The sequence below is a fragment of the Artemia sp. Qi Xiang Cuo genome, chromosome 4 (assembly GCF_049724085.1).
Source record: "Artemia sp. Qi Xiang Cuo chromosome 4, ASM4972408v1, whole genome shotgun sequence".
NCBI lineage: Eukaryota > Metazoa > Arthropoda > Branchiopoda > Anostraca > Artemiidae > Artemia > Artemia sp. Qi Xiang Cuo.
In genome coordinates, this window is record NC_142797.1 from 56,934,106 (window position 1) to 56,953,277 (window position 19,172).

The following is a 19,172-nucleotide window of genomic DNA, read 5'->3' on the forward strand; positions in this document are numbered from 1 at the left end:
ATTATAAATAAAGTGAAACTTTTTATCTTCCGTGAAAATATTCACAAGTATGATATTACTTTTTCTATCTTCCACCGAAAAATTAGATTGGAACTTTAAATTGCTTTATGTCTTTGTGAAATAAAGTACTGAAGTGGAAGATTTTTGTTTTCTCTGGAGAAATTAGAATTGAAGTGTGTTCTTTGGAAAACTTCAGAAGAGAACATGAACTTTTCTTCACTTCTTTGAGAAAATTTTAAATTGAACTAGAACTTTTTATCTTCCAGGAAAATATTCACAAGTATGCTATTACTTTTTCTATCTTCCACCGAAAAATTAGAATTGAACTTTAAATTTCTTTATGTCTTTGTGAAATAAAGAACTGAAGTGGAAGATTTTTATTTTCTCTGGAGAAATTAGAATTGAAGTGTGTTATTTGCTAAAATTCCGAAGAGAACTTGAACTTTTTTATCTTCTGTGAAAAATTTGCAACAGTATTTAAATTTTTCATCTCTTCGAGACAGATCTGAACTAAAGTGGAAAATTTTTATATTATTTGGAAAAAAATAGAAATGATCAATGACTAATTTCTTTTTCATTGAGAAAATTCAGAAGAGAACTTGAACTTTCCTTGACTTCGTTGTGAAAATTTTAAATTGAACTAGAACTTTTTATCTTCCGTGAAAATATTCACAAGTATGGTATTACTTTTTCCATCTTCCACCGAAAAATTGGAATTGAACTTTAAATTTCTTTATTTCTTTGTGAAATAATGAAGTGAAGTGGAAGATTTTTGTTTTCTCTGGAGAAATTAGAATTGAAGTGTGTTCTTTGATAAAATTCAGAACAGAACTTGAATATTCACGATCAAAGTATAACTTTTCCAATATTCTATGAAAAATTTGGAACAGAACTTTAAATTTTTTTCATCTCTATGTGAAAAGTCGGAACTGAATTTAAGAAAATTTAGAATTAAAGGGAAACTTTTTATCTTCATGGAAAATAATCACTAACATAGTATAACTTTTCCTATTTTCTAAAGAAAAATTTAGAACAGAACTTCAAATTTTTTATGTCTTGGTGTACATAAAACTGAAGTGGATGCTTTTTATTTTCTCTGGAGAAATTAGAATTGAATTGTGTTTGTTGGTAAAATTCAGAAGAGAACTTGAACTTTTCTATCTTCTATGAAAAATTTGGAATAGTATTTTAAATTTTTCATCTCTTCGAGAAAAATCTGAAGTGAAGTGGAAAATTTTTATATTATTTAGGGATAATAGAATTGATCAATAACTTATTTCATTTTCAATGAGAAAATTCAGAATCGAAGTTGAACTTTTCTTCTTCCGAGAAAATATATTGAAAAGAACTTTAAATTTTTTCATCTCTTTGAGAAAGGTCGGAACTGAATTTAAGAAAATTTAGAATTAAAGTGAAACTTTTTATCTTCATAGAACAGAACTTTAAATTTTTCATCTCTTTGCAAAAAATCGGAAAGTGAACTTAAGAAAATTATAATTAAAGTGAAACTTTTTATCTTCAATGAAAAATAATCACAATCGTAGTATAACTTTTCCTATCTTCTAGAGAAAAATTTAGAAATGAAATTTAAATTTTTCATCTCTTTGAGAAAAATCAGAACTGAATTTAAGAAAAATTATAAATAAAGTGAAACTTTTGATATTCATGGAAAACAATCACTGTCATAGTATTACTTTTTCTATCTTCCATCTAAAAATTTATAATAGAACTTTAAATTTCTTTATTTCATTGGGGAACTTAAAACTGAAGTGGAAGATTTTTATTTTTTCTGGAGAAATTAGAATTGAAGTTTGTTCTTTGGTAAAGTTCAGAAGAGAACTTGAACTTTTCTTCACTTCGTTGAGAAAATTTTAAATTGAACTAGAACTTTTTATCTTCCGTGAAAATATTCACAAGTATGATATTACTTTTTCTATCTTCCACCGAAAAATTTAGAATTGAACTTTAAATTTCTGTATGTCTTTTGTGAAATAAAGAACTGAAGTGGAAGATTTTTATTTTCTCTGGTGAAATTAGAAATGAATTGTGTTCTTTAGTAAATTTCAGAAGAGAACTTGAACTTTTCTTCACTTCGTTGAGAAAATTTTAAGTTGAACTAGAACTTTTTATCTTCAGGGAAAATATTCACAAGTATGGTATTACTTTTTCTATCTTCCACCGAAAAAATTTAGAATTGAACTTTAAATTTCATTATGTCTTTGTGAAATAAAGAACTTAAGTGGAAGATTTATATTTTCTCTGTAGAAATTAGAAATGAATTGTGTTCTTTGGTATAATTCAGTAAAGAACATGAACTTTTCTTCACTTCATTGAGAAAATTTAAAATTGAACTAGAACTTTTTATCTTCCGTGAAAATAATCACAAGTATGGTATTAATTTTTCTATCTCCCACCGAAAAATTTAGAATTGAACTTTAAATTTCTGTATGTCTTTGTGAAATAAAGAACTGAAGTGGAAGATTTTTGTTTTCTCTGGAGAAATTAGAATTGAAGTGTGTTCTTTGGTAAAGTTCAGAAGAGAACTTGAACTTTCCTTATCATCATTGAGAAAATTTTAAATTGAACTAGAAAATTTAATCTTCCATGAAAATGTTCACAAGTATGATATTACTTTTTCTATTTTCTATCGAAAAATTAGAATTTAACTTGAAATTTCTATATGTCTTTGTGAAATAAAGAACTAAAGTGGAAGATTTTGGTTTTCTCTGGAGACATTAGAATTAACGTGTGTGCTTTGGCAATTTTCAGAAGAGAACTTGAACTTTTCTTCACTTCGTTGAGAAAATTTTAAATTGAAGTAGAACTTTTTATCTTCCAGGAAAATATTCACAAGTATGTTATTACTTTTTCTATCTTCCACCGAAAAATTAGAATTGAACTTTAAATTTCGTCATGTCTTTGTGAAATAAAGAACTGAAGTGGAAGATTTTTATTTTCTCTGGAGAAATTAGAATTGAAGTGTGTTCTTTGCTAAAATTCCGAAGAGAACTTGAACTTTTTTATCTTCTGTGAAAAATATGGAACATTATTTAAATTGTTCATCTCTTCGAGACAGATCTGAACTAAAGTGGAAAATTTTTCTATTATTTGGAAAAAAAATAGAAATGATCAATGACTAATTTCTTTTTCATTGAGAAAATTCAGAAGAGAACTTGAACTTTCCTTGACTTCGTTGAGAAAATTTTAAATTGAACTAGAACTTTGGGGGGGCCCAGGGGGGCGCTTCTCTGGCCTGGGGGGACGTTTGGGGCCGGGGGGAGGGCGTTTGGGGCACCGGGGGGGCATTGGGGAGTGTGGGGGACACTTGCGGACCGTTTGGTCCTTTGGGAGCCGGTTGGCCGTTGGGGGGCCGGGGGTGGGCCTTTGGGGTCGGGGGGGACAGTTGGGGGCCTGGGGGACATTTGGGGACCGGTGTAGGGCCTTTGGGACCCCGTTGGTCCTTTGGGAGCTCGATGGGCCTTTGGGGGGCCCGGGGGTGCCCTTTGGGGGTCTGGGTGGGCCTTTGGGGGCGCCGGTGGCTCTTTGGGAGCCCGGGGGGACCTTTGAGGACCGGGGGAGGGCCTTTGGGGTCCGGGGTGCCCTTTGGGGGTCCGGGGGCCCTTTGAGGACCAGAGGAGGGCCTTTGAGGGTCTGAGGAGGGCGTTTGGGGGGCTGGGGCTCTATGGGAGCTTGGGGGACCTTTGAGTACCGGGGGCTTCCTTCGGGGTTGGGGTGGGGGATCGGAACCCTTTGGGGTTGGGGTAGAGGACCTCACAACACTGTTCAAATGGAACTTGTGTATTATAACGACCACAGAGTTTCACCCTCAAATTCTCTTCTAAAACCTTTCCTAAAATCTTCTTTCAAATGTCTCTAACTGTTTCGCCGAAATAATCCCATAAAATATCTAAAACCGTTTCGCCCAAATAATCCCTAAACGTAATTTCAGCGTGTTCCTTTTGTTTGGCATCTCTGCGCTAACGCATTTCAAATTTCTAGGAAACCCTTTCCTACGTTAATCTCTTCATCTCATAAATTTTCCTAGCTAAACTATTAGGGTTTCGTTAGAATATCAATTTATCTCTCCGACTTAAAGCTCCGTGAAGCCGTATTTAAAAATAGAATTTCTATCTCTTTAGACTCCCGCATAATTCCAAGATAACAAGTGATGTCAATTATAATTCCTGACACTAAAGATCAATGAAGCCCTATTTAAAAATAGAATATTAATTTTTCTCTCTGACCTAAAGAACGTTTATCCCTCAGACCTAAGATTAAAGAAGCCTTAATGTTTCTTAATTCTCCCCTTCGTCAATTATAATTCCTGACACTAAAGATCAATGAAGCCCTATTTAAAAATAGAATATTAATTTTTCTCTCTGACCTAAAGAACGTTTATCCCTCAGACCTAAGATTAAAGAAGCCTTAATGTTTCTTAATTCTCCCCTTCGTGAATCAATAATTTCCCCTAGCGATTATGTAAATCAATTTCTCAGGTTAAGCTAACCAAACAACAATGAAGCTATGTTTGTTTCTTAATTCCCCCCTTCGTGAATCAATAATTTCCCCTAGTGATTTACCTCTCCGACTTAAAGCTCCGTGAAGCCGTATTTAAAAATAGAATTTCTATCTCTTTAGACTCCCGCATAATTCCAAGATAACAAGTGATGTCATTTATGATTCCTGACACTAAAGATCAATGAAGCCCTATTTAAAAATAGAATATTAATTTTTCTCTCTGTCCTAAAGAACGTTTATCCCTCAGACCTAAGATTAAAGAAGCCTTAATGTTTCTTAATTCCCTCTTCGTGAATCAACAATTTCCCCGCCGATTATGTAAATCAAGTTCACAGGTTAGGTTAGCCAAACAATAATGAAGTCATGTTTGTTTCATAATTCCCCCTTCGTGAATCAATAATTTCCCCTAGCGATTATGTAAATCAAGTTCTCAGGCCAGGCTAGCCAAACAACAATGAAGCCATGTTTGTTTCTTAATTCCCCCTTCGTGAACCAATAATTCCCCCATCGATTATGTAAATCACCCCACAGTGTCATAAATCAATAATTCCTCCATCGATTATGTAAATCACCCCTCATGCCATTACACGTGACCATATTGTTTCATAATTCCCCACGCTCGTGAACCAATAATTCCCCCATCGATTATGTAAATCACCCCTCATGCCATTACACGTGGCCAAACAACAACAGATCGATTGACCTTGACCACCATTAGACTCGATCGATAATCCTTGAATAAATTATGTCCCGTCAGCATTAAACTAAATTGTAGATGGCAGCACGGTGTTCGTTCTGTACCTTCTGATAGGGTTCTACTTATAACTTACAACGCCTGTCCCTGGGCCCTGGGGGTTTTGTCGACCCCGGAGTTTTAATACCCGATGTTGAACTTTTTTTTAACAAAATGGTCACCTCAACTTTTATCGGATGGGTTTTTATCTGATGCATTTAGGGCAGGGAGGAGTTGCCCTCTGATCTCTTTTGACTCTTAAAAAGTGAACAAGAACTTTCAATTTCCAATCAAATGAGCCCTCTCCGAAGTTTATACAAGCATCCCTTCCATAAGAACTATATATGTTCCTAGAGCATTACTCATAACGCCTGCCTCCGAGCCATGGCGGGTTGCGTCGACACAGGAATTTTTTTTTATCTGACCTTTGAACTATTTTTAATGAAATGGCTATTATAAAACTTTTATCGGATGGGCTTGGGGAAAAAGGGTGGGGGGGGGGGCTAGCTACCCTCGGATATCTTTTGACTCTTAAAAGTTGAACTAAAACTTTCAATTTCCAATCAAATGAGCCTTCTCTGAAGTTTATACGAGCATCCCTTTCCCAAGAACCATATCCGGCAACAGGACAACACTTACAACGCCTATACCTCGGGCCCTGGGGGGAGTTTTTGTTATCTAATTTTTGAACAATTTCCAAAAAACTGGCTATCTCAAAATGTTTGGTATACGGTTTTGGGGAAAAAAGAGCGTGGGGGAGCTTGCTGCCCCTAATTTTCTTGAATCTTAAAAAGTGTACTAAAACTTTTAACTACCAAAAAAATAAATCCTCTGTGAAGTTTATGTGGGCACCCCTTTCACAAGAGCCATACATGCGTAAAAAGAGATCCAAGGGCAGCTAGTCAACCCCCTTCCCCCCGTGCCTTCTTTTTTAAACCCATCTGATGAAAATTTTGAGTTGGACATTTTGTTAAAAATAGTTCAAAGGTAATCAAGTTCATATATTAGTTCAAAAATAGGATAAGAAAAATTTCGGTGTCAATACAACCCCCCAAGGCCCAGGAGAAGGCGTTCTAAGTTATGCGATAGAAGCATTTATGGTTCTTATGAAAGGGATGTTCATATAAGCTACTTATAGGGATCATTTGATTGGAAATCGAAAGTTCTAGTTCACTTTTTAAAGGTCTAGAGAGTTAAGGGCAACAAGCCCCCCTCACACCCTTTTTTTCCCAAACCCATCCCCAAAGCCATCCGCTATAAATTTTGTGACAGCCAGTTTTTTGGAAACTTTTCAAAAATTAGATAACAAAAACTCTTCTCAGCGCCCGAGAGATAGGCGTGGCAAGTTCTGTCCTGGGGATGTATCTGGTTCTTGGGAAAGGGATGCTTGTATAAAATTCAGAAAAGGCTCATTTGATTGGAAATTGAAAGTTCTAGTTCAATTTTTAAGAGTCAAAAGATATTCGAGGGCAACTAGAGGGCTCGTATGTGGTTCTTATGAAAGGGATGCTCGTATAAACTTCAGAGAGGGTTCATTTGAATGGAACTTTAAAGTTGTAGTTCATTTTCTCAGAGTGAAAAAAGATCGGAGGGCAACTAGCCCCTCCCACCTTCCACGCCTTTGGGTTTATCGGATGGATAAACCCATCCGATAAAAACTTGAGGTGACGATTTTTTTTTTAATAGTTCAACCATCAGATATTAAAACTCCGGGGTCGACACCCCCCCCCCCGGGCCCAGGGACAGGCATTGTAAGTTATACTCTGCGGATATATATGGTTCTTACTCGTATAAACTTCAGAGGGCTTATTTGATTGAAAATAGAAAGTTCTAGTTCCCTTTTAAAGAGTCAAAAGAGACCGAAGGTTAATTAGTCCCCCCACGCCCTTTTTCCCCAAACCCATCCGATAATTTTTTTTTTTTAAATTGTTCAAACATCAGATAATAACAACTCCGAGATTGACACAAACCCATTTTTTCACTTTGATATTGTTACTTTGATACCAGTTTTGATACATTGATGAATATTTGATTTTTTTTTTATGTTTGATTTTGAAATAAGGAATTTTTAAAAACTTGAAACTTTTTGCAATAAAAAACGAACAAAAATTAACTAAAAGAACTTTCTGAAAAATAAGTTTTTCAAGAAGAACCATATATGCCCCCAGAGCAATACTTACAACACCTTCCCCGGGCCCTGGGGAGGGGGGGAGTTGTGTCGACACAGGAGTTTTTCTTATCTGACCTTTGAACTTGTTTTAACAAAATGGGTACCTCAAATTTTTTATCAGATGTATTTGGGGAAAAAGAGCTGGGGGGGGGCCATTTGCCATCCGATCACTTTTTATTCTTAAAAAGGGCACTAGAACTCTCGATTCCCAATCGAATGAGTCCCCTTTGAAGTTTATACGACGACCCCTTCTATATAAAGTGCGTCTGGGAAATAAATAAATGGAGTGTGGAAGGAGGCTGCCTGCTCTCCAATCACTTTTGACTCTTTAAAATTGAATTACAACTTTCAATTTCCAATCAAATTAGCCCTTTATGAAGTTTATACGAGCATCCCTTCCATAACAACCATATATGCCCCCAGGGCATAACTTACAACGCTATAGCGTTGCCTCTGATACCAGACAAATATATTAAAATGATTCGTGCTATGTACGAGAATAGCATTATTGTGGTTAAGGTATGAAATGAGGTTAGCAGCTGGTTCTATATTAAATCAGGAGTTAAGCAGGATTACGTTCTATCCCCATTTATATAAATCATTTTGATGGACTTCGTTTTAATGAACACAGAACAGGCAATGGGAGACACGGAATCAAATTGGGGAATAAAACTATCCTGTACTTAGATTATGCTGATAGTTTAAGCACCCTAGACGAAGGTGTTAGCAAAACGAATAAGCTTTTAGAGGTTTTACGGTTTCAGGGAGAGAAAATGGGTTTGATAATTAATGTTAAGAAAACTAAGTTGCTAAGGCTAGAAATAAGTGAAGATGAAAAGGTGATATTGGGTAACAAGAAGATCGATCAAATGGACATATTCACTTACCTAGGTATTATTATTAGCAAAGACGGTGGGTGCAGTGAAGATGTTAAAAGTAAAAAAGTCAGGGTGTTTTTCACACTTGAAAAAAAAAAAACAGAAGAATATGAATCCTGCAAACCAAGATTCGAATATTGGAAGCTAAAGTGGTGACAGTGGTGAAGTATGGTTCTTAAGCAGGAGCACTCCAAAAAACGGAGGAAGATTCGCTATATAAATCTGGGAGTACAAATCTTGCTCGTAGGAAGATTTTCAGAGAAATCACCAACAGATTCTTTTGGGTATGAGACTGACCGACCGTATCTCAAACAGTATTGACGAAAAGTAAAGTTCAAAGACGTTTTCTAGGGCTATAAAGAGAGAGAGGTTGAGACGGCTAGGGCACATTCTACGGATGAAGAATGACATATTGCCAAAGATTGTCCTTTTCGGCCAACAGGGCTAAACAAAAAGCGGGTCGTCCCTGGTTGGGGTGGGAGGATGTCGTAAGGTAAGATTTAAGGGAAATTGGAACTTCCTGTGGGAATGTAGAGGGAGGCATAGAATAGATTAGGATAGAAGAGGGCCGTGTGTAGCTGTGTTGGTCTCAAGCAGTTTGGTGCTGAGATGAGTTCTTAGTAGTAATAGTAACTTCATTTGAAGTCCTATATAGGGTTCGGATGTTGCAAAATTTGTTCAGCTTCAAATGCTTTTTGGCCGCAATTCAGATATTTATCGAATCTGCCACTTTTCTTCCCCTCTTTGTCAATGTTGTTATATAGTTGGCACGTGTTTGGGTTGTTGAGTTGAGAAAAAGTAGAGTTTTGGCTATTGAGTGTTGGCTCATGCTTGGGTTATTGATATGAGCAATAGTAGTTTTGGATATTGAATTCAAAACAATATTTTAGAAGATTTTTGACTAGAACTCAACTAAATACGCAAGGTCATTCAGTGTATTCAAACATAAAAGCTATCACCAAAGAATTCTGCTCTTCTTCACCAGATGAAAATGTACCGGGAGCAAAATGCGATATATTTAAAATACAAGATTCCTTCCTTCTAAAGATGATTCGGACAGAAATTAAATGTCCCCTAATTGAGTTCAAATACCGCTTCCAAGAGTCTATATTCTTAATCAGCAAAAAGAGGAATTGCATTCTAGCTTCAGTCAAACAACGACGCTAGTCGTTTGAATTTCACTAAGATAATTAGTAACAAAAAATGCTACGCAAAATATTTCTGAGGAAGTTTAAATGGTAAGAACCGTGTGAACGCTTGAATCATCAGAAATATTTAAAAGAATTTATTGGACAAAAGGTTCACATCCTTGGACCACTCGGGCCAATTATGAGCCAGTTCTTACAGCGCAGGACTGAAGAGCTACGTTGGATAGTGGGGTAAAAATGCTTTTTGAAAGATATTCGTATTTGAGATTCAGGACCATTCAGATAGAAGTCTTAAATTCTTTCATGTTGTATCTCGGTCACCGTTATTGTCATTTGGAGTGACCCACTGCTGTTCACCTAAATATGTAAGTTTCAATAAATCTATTGCTTTTTTTATCTGTGTTTATTTCATTTTATATGTCTGGATCTAGCCTAATAACAGGTAAATAGTTCGCAAAATCTCCAAGGTAACGTTCCCAGGGAATCGGATCTCCAGATAGCCCAAGAAAAAGATGTCACGTTTACATGGCTGTACATTTTATTTTCACTCAATAATTGAGGGTGGCGCAGACCTTGTTGGCACAATCTTGAGTGCTATAAGCGGCGCTATCGGAGAAATCGTAAGATGTAAGTTCACGACCTTTGGGCATAATATCGCCTTTGACGCGGTCAGTATTTAGTACCATATTTAGTATAGCCAGCCAATATTTTTTTCATCGCTACAAAAGTGTAATTATGTGCTGCACGTTTACCTATTCATGTGTTTATTACTCGAGAAATGTAATATAAAATTAAATTGTATAGCGATTATTAGCAACGCTTCAAAGATATACCTCTATGACTGGTTGAGGTATAACTTTAAAGCGTTGCTAATAATCGCTATAAGATTTAATTTTATATTACATTTCTCGAGTAATAAACACATGAATAGGTAAACGTGCAGCACATAATTACACTGGTATCCTATATTTTTTTTTTTTCAAAGGCACTCTAATTTTTACTTAGGTTATTTCTTATTATGTAATCATTTTGTGGCATTGGCCAAAGAAAACTGATTTGTAGACGTAAAACAGAATAAATATTTTTATGATTAGGTAGGTTAGGAAGCAAAGCTAGGGCTTCCGAGCTTAATTCTTGTCGTGATATACCTCTATGACTGGTTGAGGTATAACTTTAAAGCGTTGCTAATAATCGCTATACGATTTAATTTTATATTACATTTCTCGAGTAATAAACACATGAATAGGTAAACGTGCAGCTTATAATTATACTGTTATCCTATTTTTTTTGGGGGGGTAGGCCTAAAATATTTATAGTTTATACATATGAGGTTAATTTCTTCCACAGTTACTTACTGATATATAGTTTCGAGTTTAGAATCTTTTCTTAATTTTCTTGTTACTATTTTGATAGGCGTCTCTTTTTCTTTGGTAAGTTTTCATACGTTTCAGGAATAATTTACTACCAAGGGATTTGTATTCTTCAGATTCAGGGTCAAATAAAAATTGTTTGTAATATTGAATTTACGCTAAAGGAAATCCTACCGACCGCGCCATTTGTAGCGATGAAAAAAATATTGGCTGGCTATACTAAATATGGTACTAAATACTGACCGCGTCAAAGGCGATATTATGCCCAAAGGTTTGGAACTTACACCTTACGATTTCTCCGATAGCGCCGCTTATAGTATAAATATCTATTTGATGACAAAAATATATCTATATATCTATATCTAAATAAAATATATAATCTATATCTAATATCTATATATTATCTAATATCTAATATCTATAATCTATATCTAAATAAAATATATCTAAATATCTATTGATGAAAAAAATATTGGCTGGCTATACTAAATGTGGTACTAAATACTGACCGCGTCAAAGGCGATATTATGCCCAAAGGTCGTGAACTTACACCTTACGATTTCTCCGATAGCGCCGCTTATAGCGCTGAAGATTGTGCCAACAAGGCCTGCGCCACCTTCAATTATTGAGTTAAAATAAAATGTACAGCCATGTAAACGTGACCTCTTTTTCTTGAGCTATCTGGAGATCCGATTCCCTGGGAACGTTACCTTGGAGACTTTTGCGAACTATTTACCTGTCATTAGGCTAGATCCAGACATATAAAATGAAATAAACACAGATAAAAAAAAGCAATAGATTTATTGAAACTTGCATATTTAGGTGAACAGCAGTGGGTTACTCCAAATGACAATAACGGTGACCAAGATACAACATGAAAGAATTCAAGACTTCTATCTGAATGGTCCTGATTCTCAAATACGAATATCTTTCAAAAAGCATTTTTACCCCACTATCAAACGTAGCTCTTCAGTTCTGCGCTGTAAGAACTGGCTCATAATTGTCCCGAGTGGTCCAAGGATGCGAGCCTTTCGTCCAATAAATTCTTTTAAATACTTCTGATGATTCAAGCGGTCACACGGTTCTTACCATTTAAACTTCCTCAGAAATATTGTGCGTAGCATTTTTGTTACTAATTATCTTAGCGAAATTCAAACCGACTAGCGTCATTGTTTGACTGAAGCTAGAATGCAATTTCTCTTTTTGCTGATTAAGAATATAGACTCTTGGAAGCGGTATTTGAACTCAATTAGGGGACATTTAATTTCTGTCCGAATCATCTTTAGAAGGAAGGAATCTTGTATTTTAAATATATCGCATTTTGCTCCCGGTACAAAAACGGATTTATTTTTCTGAAGGTTCCAGCTATGTAGCTGCGGTGTACCAACTACTATGTAAAACAAAAATGAGAATGTTTTCACATTTGGAAATTGTAACACAGTTATAGCATTTTCAGTTTGCAAACACAATTATGAGGACACAACGCAAAGTTTATGGTAACTGGTCACCATTAACAGTATGGTAGAGACAAATCTATGGAAAATATCAATTAGTTCCAAGGGTATTTGATACATTCACAGGCGTGATACATTCGTTTTACATAATTACTGATTAGTGCATTGGATAATACTAGAGAAAAAATTTTCTCCTGAATTAAATACTTAGTTCCCTTAACGTTATAATTGCAAAATTATAGCCACATTATCTAACACAGCAGCAATAAAAATTATTTGGCATATTTTTCAAAATCAAGACTACCCCTCAGTTCTGATTTGGATCATTAATAAGACTTTCAGCTTATTTTTACATATACAATTTCACGGGCAGAAACATTAACAGAGAAAAAGTATTTACTTTCATCAGTCTAAAATGTCAATATTAAGAAGAATATAAAACGGATCAAGCCAACAGTGACTCTCTAACCTTCCCTGGACATATGATTAAATGAAAATTACATCTATTCCAGTTTCTATTGAAAGACAAGGCACTAATTTTGAAACTGCCAGGGGAAAAGAGACACGGGGAAACCGAGGGGGGCCGAGAGGGGAGAGAGAGAGTAAGAGACAGTAAAGGATATAGACAGTGAGAGAAAAGGAAAAATTGAATATTTTTTTGAAATAAAGCCAATAATTTAGTTTCTTTCCATGGAACGAGAATAAAAGACATAGAAAATATATACAAAGAGAAAAAAGAAAGATAATTGAAGTACACAGTGAATGAAAAAAGGGTTACAAAACCTTGGGAATTGACGAGACAGAAGCATCCTGGTAAAGGCAACAGTTCCAGTTTGTACAGGCTTTCCATCTGGGTCTTCATCTGCCCAGTCATATCGATGCCAATTTGTTCTCTTCCTGTCTAGAAAACAAAATATAGTATTAATAAAATCTTTGTGTTGCTTCCTCATATCTTGATTCTCGAATCTCAGTCTGATCTGCTTCCTATTTTTCTGTCACCTTTGAATGTCACAGGAATTCGATTGACATACGGCACCGTTACAGTCTAGTTCCGTAATTTTAGTGACACAAATGCTTCAAATAGTATTCAGCTTAAAATGGTTTGATTAATCCACAATTACAAGTAATTCAGATAGAGATTCATCAAGCTTCATCTTTCAAGTCACTAATTGTCCTTGATTAAGAATCTTTTCCCTTTCAGCAGAGGACAAAGAGTACTGCACTAAAATGCTCTTGTTTATATTTTAATCTTTCAAAGTGTTCTCGTGAGATTTACATGAGTGGGTAAAGAGACTACTGTTTGGGTCCTTATAACCAGTCTTGGAATATCTTCACACAAACCACTCTTTTGCTATTCTTCATTGATAAACTTTTCCTTTTCGGCAGCAGATAAAGAGTCCTACAATAAATTGCCTTTGAGTATAATTTAATCTTTTCAAAAATTAGGAGATCGGTATCTGCGCTACGCAGACCATTTGTCATTGGTTAGTGTGAAAAAGTTTTACTTTTTATACATAAACATTGAGGGTTGCCAAAAAAAAATTCATTTTATATAACAGATACATAAGCAAAAGAAGAATTTGAGTAACAGTCAGGGTATAATCAATTCCACTCTTCCAAAACAAGGCAATTAAATAGCTTACTACTTATTTTCATATCACTGACTGGGATATATCATCACCATCAAAGCCTATGATATATCAGGCCTACGATGCTCGAAATTTATCTAAGTTCCTATTTACCTTCTATTGGTTTTGAACTGTCCAAAGAGACAGATGCAACAAAGCGCTAAGTTTTAGCTCGGTACAGAAATGAGCTAAACCGAAGACCTTCGCAGCATTACTAGGAGCTGAAACAGTGAAAAAACGAGTTAAATTCGCATTCTTTGCAAAAACGAACAACGACTAATTCGGGACTCCGTGCCACAAAAAGAGCAGAGTCTCTAATCTGTGTAAAAACAAGCCAAACGCGCGCTTCATAATTACTAATAATTGCTGAAGACGTTTTGATGAAAAAAAAAAACGAACCAGCCTCCAGAGGGGGTACATCAATGCTTGGTATGGATCGAAAATCATACACTATCAAAGCGAACACACATACTACACAAAGATAAATCTAGTTCAACACCATCTTTAAGAAGGCTATCAGAGCAAAGTCAAGAAGATCGCATAGGACTCAGGAAGCCATATAGTGGCTCCGCTCGTTTGATTCGTCAATCCCAGCAAAAACTCAAGGAGAATCTTCTGATCATCTTCAAAAATGCTCCCACAAAGCGTTGGTGGGGAGTTACTAAGGAGGTAATACTTTAGTCCAAAAAGAAGCTCCAAAATAGAGCCTTGAGGAAAAGCTGTAGCCCCGCTTGAGTACTGTTATACTCTCTGATTGAAATATTTTATGCAGCGTCAGTGACTACTTCCAACATGTGCATCCACCATCTACTACCTGATAAGCTATCTTTCCGTAAACCTTCATTTACCGATCCAATACAGCATACAGACAGAACCGAGGTGCGGTCAGACTACCAATAAGAGGAGACACCCTGTATTGAGCACTTGAAGAACAAATTTATAAAGTTCTACGGTTCTATTTGGATTGGAATTCCAAAGGGGGTTAGTCCTGCAATCCCTCTGTTGATTAGGAAGTTAAACAGACACAATTCTATGGAGAGATCCTGGGTATACAGATGACTAGTGCCACATCACGTCCACGTTTTTAGCACCCTGAGGCCATAAAATTCCCCACAAACAAAAAATTAGTACAAAAAATATCATTATGTTTAAGATCATCTGGTGACTGATGATGCTTCAATATAATTTATTAATGCATTATTAGCCTATAACTGCTTTCAATCTGTCCGAGTATGTTTAGAGACAGAGGCTCTCAGAGGTTTAAGCATTGGTCTCACTTATGTTGCCAAATTTCCTACTTTGATCATACTCTAGCAAAATCAATCGTGGACAAAAAATAATTACAATAATCATGACTTCAGAGGAAATTTTTTCATATGTTTTTGCAATAAAGCTGCTCTTATATATTGCATTTCGAAAATAATTATTGTATCAATGAACACATGCTTCAAATTCTTACTTCTAAACCAGTTCCAAACAACACCAAATATTAACAACACCAGTTCCAAATATTTACATTAAAAATAGAACTCCACATACAAAAAACACAAACTAATGTAATAGTGTCAGAATATCATGTTGACTTTGTGCAATATACACAAAAAGGAACTCTTGCAGAAAGATTATTTAATTTTGTTTTAGTGGCATTATTTTTAGCAGGTCATGATTATCTATAGCAGTAAGCAGCTTACATTCTAGCTTTCCATCTGGCGGTTTGCAACGTTGACATCGAAATGAAAGTACATCATATTTCTGGTGATCAAGTAATTTCAAGCACCTGGAAAATCAGAGATAAATAATTATTCCTACTGTCGGAAAAAAGAAAAAAAAAATAGATTAAAAGATTAACAAGGATAGTTGTTTCACAGATATTTTAGGGTAAAGGCACCGATGATTCGACAGTGCAATTTCGGAAACACTGTCGAAATTTTCCTTCAAAACGGGATAGCTCTGCTTAGCCGTGACTTAGAGCGCCATCTCTTGGAGCCGTCGTTATATTCGACGGTGCGAAACGTGGACACTATATCCGGTACACCCAGATAAGAAAAGAACATTAAATTCGGTAAGTTTCCTGTTTTCGACACGAAAGGAGCTACCGACAATTTTTCAGGTATGTAATGTTTAAAATGCCATTACTTGGTTATTTATTGCAAGAAAAAGTTGGGATCAGCACCAATGCGTCAAGATACATCTGATCTTCTTTGAAATGTAACCACACTAGCTTTTCCTTGATAAAATTAAAAGAAAATGGCAATGGAAATTGCAATGTCGAAACTAGGTTCCAAGCGTCGAAAATTGTTGTTCGATGTAGTGGAATACCAGGCGGACTAAAAATGTTCCTTCATCCGCAATCAAGCGTAAATATCGGCTTCTATCAAGGGATTTATTTCTTTGGCAAATATCTTTTAGTAAACTTGTCGAAATTTTGGACAGACAGCAACAGGCCCTGTCGAAATATAGGTGACTTTGTTAAGACTCCACTGAACATGCAAAACAGGTGAGAAATAATAGGTGTTAAAATTCCAGGATCAACTGGCGAAACCAAATGCACCATAGCTGTTGAATCTATAGATGCTTTCTACGCAACAAAAAATTTTGATGATTATTATTTCTAATAATATTTCAGATTAAAGAACATTTAAACAAAAGGTTATTTTTAAACTTTGAAGTTTTACTTATAGACACTGGATTTTTCCATCATCTGAGGAACTGCCACTTGGCCTCATACCATGCAGGGGCGTAAATTGCTATGGGGCAGGGGAGGGGCAGTTGCCCCCCCCAGACCTTGTTTTGCCCCCCCCGACCTGATTTTGCCCCCCCCCCTAGATTTTTTAGATTATACCCTTATTTATCCTTCATTCGAATAAAAAATACAAATTATATTAAATACAAAATCTTACACAAAATGACATGTAGGCTTAAGTTTGAGACAAAACTAAGAATCTGCATATGAAAATAAAATCCACTAAATCAAATAAACTTCTTAAATTTCTTGAAATCCACTCCCGTTTTTCTAGACCCTATCCCTTCCTAAATGCTAGTGAAACGATTTTACTATATTAAATCTGTTATACTAAAAACTATTTGTATTTAATAATGTCTATGGAAATTTTTTCAACCAATTTTGTTATACCAAATACTACGTACTACAAATGATTTTGTTAGTTTTATTACTTCTACTTTTTGCATAGTCTTTTATACTTTTATACATTAAATGAAGTTGAAGAAAAACAAAGAAACAAGAATATACGTGTCAAATACACCAGGTTCTGCCCATAAGTATTCCTCAAGTATTTAGACGGGTGTCGAATTGGGTTCTGACTTGCGTCGAAAACAGATAACTTTTTTGTTGTCTCGAATTTGTAGGTGAAAATGATCTAATTTCGGAAAATTGGAGTTTTGTACCCTTTCCAGACAAAACTTCAAACTTCTCATCAAACAGTTAGATTCCTAGATGTTTTTCCTACATACTGAAACCCTTTTCAAACCGAAAGTCTTTAAATTAAGACTTCTAGAGTAGAAAATTGGTTTTTTACAAAAAATGTCGAATCATCGGTTCGACACCCAATACGGGTGTCAAATTGGGTTCCGACTTGCGTCGAAAACAGGTAACTTTTTTGTTGTGTCGAATTTGTAGGTGAAAATGCTCTAATTTCGGAAAATTGGAGTTTTGTACCCTTTCCAGACAAAACTTCAAACTTCTCATCAAACAGTTAGATTCCTAGATGTTTTTCCTACATAATGAAACCCTTTTCAAACCGACAGTCTTTAAATTAAGACTTATAGAGTAGAAAAACTGTTTTTTTACAAAAACTGTCGAATCATCGGTACCTTTACCCTGTACGTGCTAGTAGTTTTCTCTCTGGAAAATCCCATCTGCAATAAATTCCTCCAATATTCCCCCTGGATAATTTTGGAAATTCGTTAGAAAAGAAACTGAGAGTTCTACTCACCTGTTTAATCAGAGGTAACGCTAGCGTTGCCTATAGTAAAGAGTCATAAGGAATTAATATATTATTTTTTCCCAGCCCCCCCCCCCCCACAAAACCAAACTTTTCCCCCAAATGGATCTGAATGAAATTCCGAGATAGCCATTCTGTTCAAAATAGGCAAAAGGTCACATAACCATGCCTCCAGGGTTGACAACCCCCTCCAGCCCCAGGAGCAAGGGGTGTAAGTTATGCAAGTTACCTATTGTTAGGTGGCAGCAGAAAGGAGACATTTGCTGCCATTTAATGGCACCAAGCTAAAATTTTGCCCCGCCGAGGACCAAGGTGAAATTGATTAAAATTCTCAGATTGCCAATCAATTTAAAAGTATATAAAAAACTATATATTGTGGTTCCGATTTGCAGAGTTTTTTTTTTTTTTTGAAATTATGATTAGCAATGTATATCTGTGGATCAGCTATTATGAAGGAGGGGTGATGGGTCATTGGGTAGACAGGGGGTTCCAGATACCTAAAGTAGTGTTTTGGAAGGGCAAAACTGTCATGAGCCTTCACATAAATGAAGAAAAGGTTTAGGGGTGGGGGTAGGAATTAATCTTATCTCCCTTCATTTAGATTGAGCCTGAATGAGGGTGCTGCAGGGTGATACATCCCTTCTTAATGTGCAAAAATGTCTCTGACATTTGTTTTGAAGCTCTATTTAATTAAACTGATTTGCTTCATATTTCATAAAGTTATATAGTGATGAGTAAGTGTGCATCAGCTATTATGAATAACAGGTGGTGTGTCATTTTGTGGGCAGGGGATAGGGCAGATGCCTCAAAGTGTGCATTTTAATCCAGTGTATGGGTATATTGGCTGAACAAAATACATCATATAAAATCAGTGAAAGAAGATCATCCTCAGTTAGTACAAAACAATTTTTTTTTTACAGTAACACTGCCTAAATCAATCAGTAAAAATGAACATTTAATCAGTAAAATCCATCCCCCCCAATTATTTGTACTTCTTAGTACCAACCTGTTATCTCTGCCCACTATCATCATAGGCCAATTCTTCTACAGCACCCAAAAATTTCCTATTTTTAAATCATTTTCTTTATCCTTTATCTCACCCTGCTATGATAACTCAATTCCCCAAAACATGAAAAAAAGAATGAAAATAAACAAGAAAAATAGATACGTGTATTCACCAAATATTCTGCCTATGTTTTGGAATACGGGTAGAATACTCAAAAACCCCTCCTTTTCTTCATCATTTTTATTTGTTATCTTTTCTCTTTGGCGGCTCAATTTTGTATGCAAGGGAATTTTCTGGGGGGGGGG

The 19,172-nt window shown here is 35.6% G+C and overlaps 1 protein-coding gene across 1 annotated transcript in view; it reads right to left on the reverse strand.

Annotated features, from left to right (window-relative positions):
* The window catches only part of LOC148953267 (lysine-specific demethylase 7B-like), a 67,015-nt gene that overhangs the window by 20,376 nt on the left and 27,467 nt on the right, over positions 1–19,172 (reverse strand). The window contains exons 2-3 of the mRNA XM_089087912.1: positions 15,591–15,676; positions 13,050–13,172 (exon numbers count right to left, since the gene is read on the reverse strand). Coding sequence (XP_088944038.1) covers positions 13,050–13,172; positions 15,591–15,676 — 209 coding nt within the window. The remainder of the gene's footprint in view (positions 1–13,049; positions 13,173–15,590; positions 15,677–19,172) is intronic.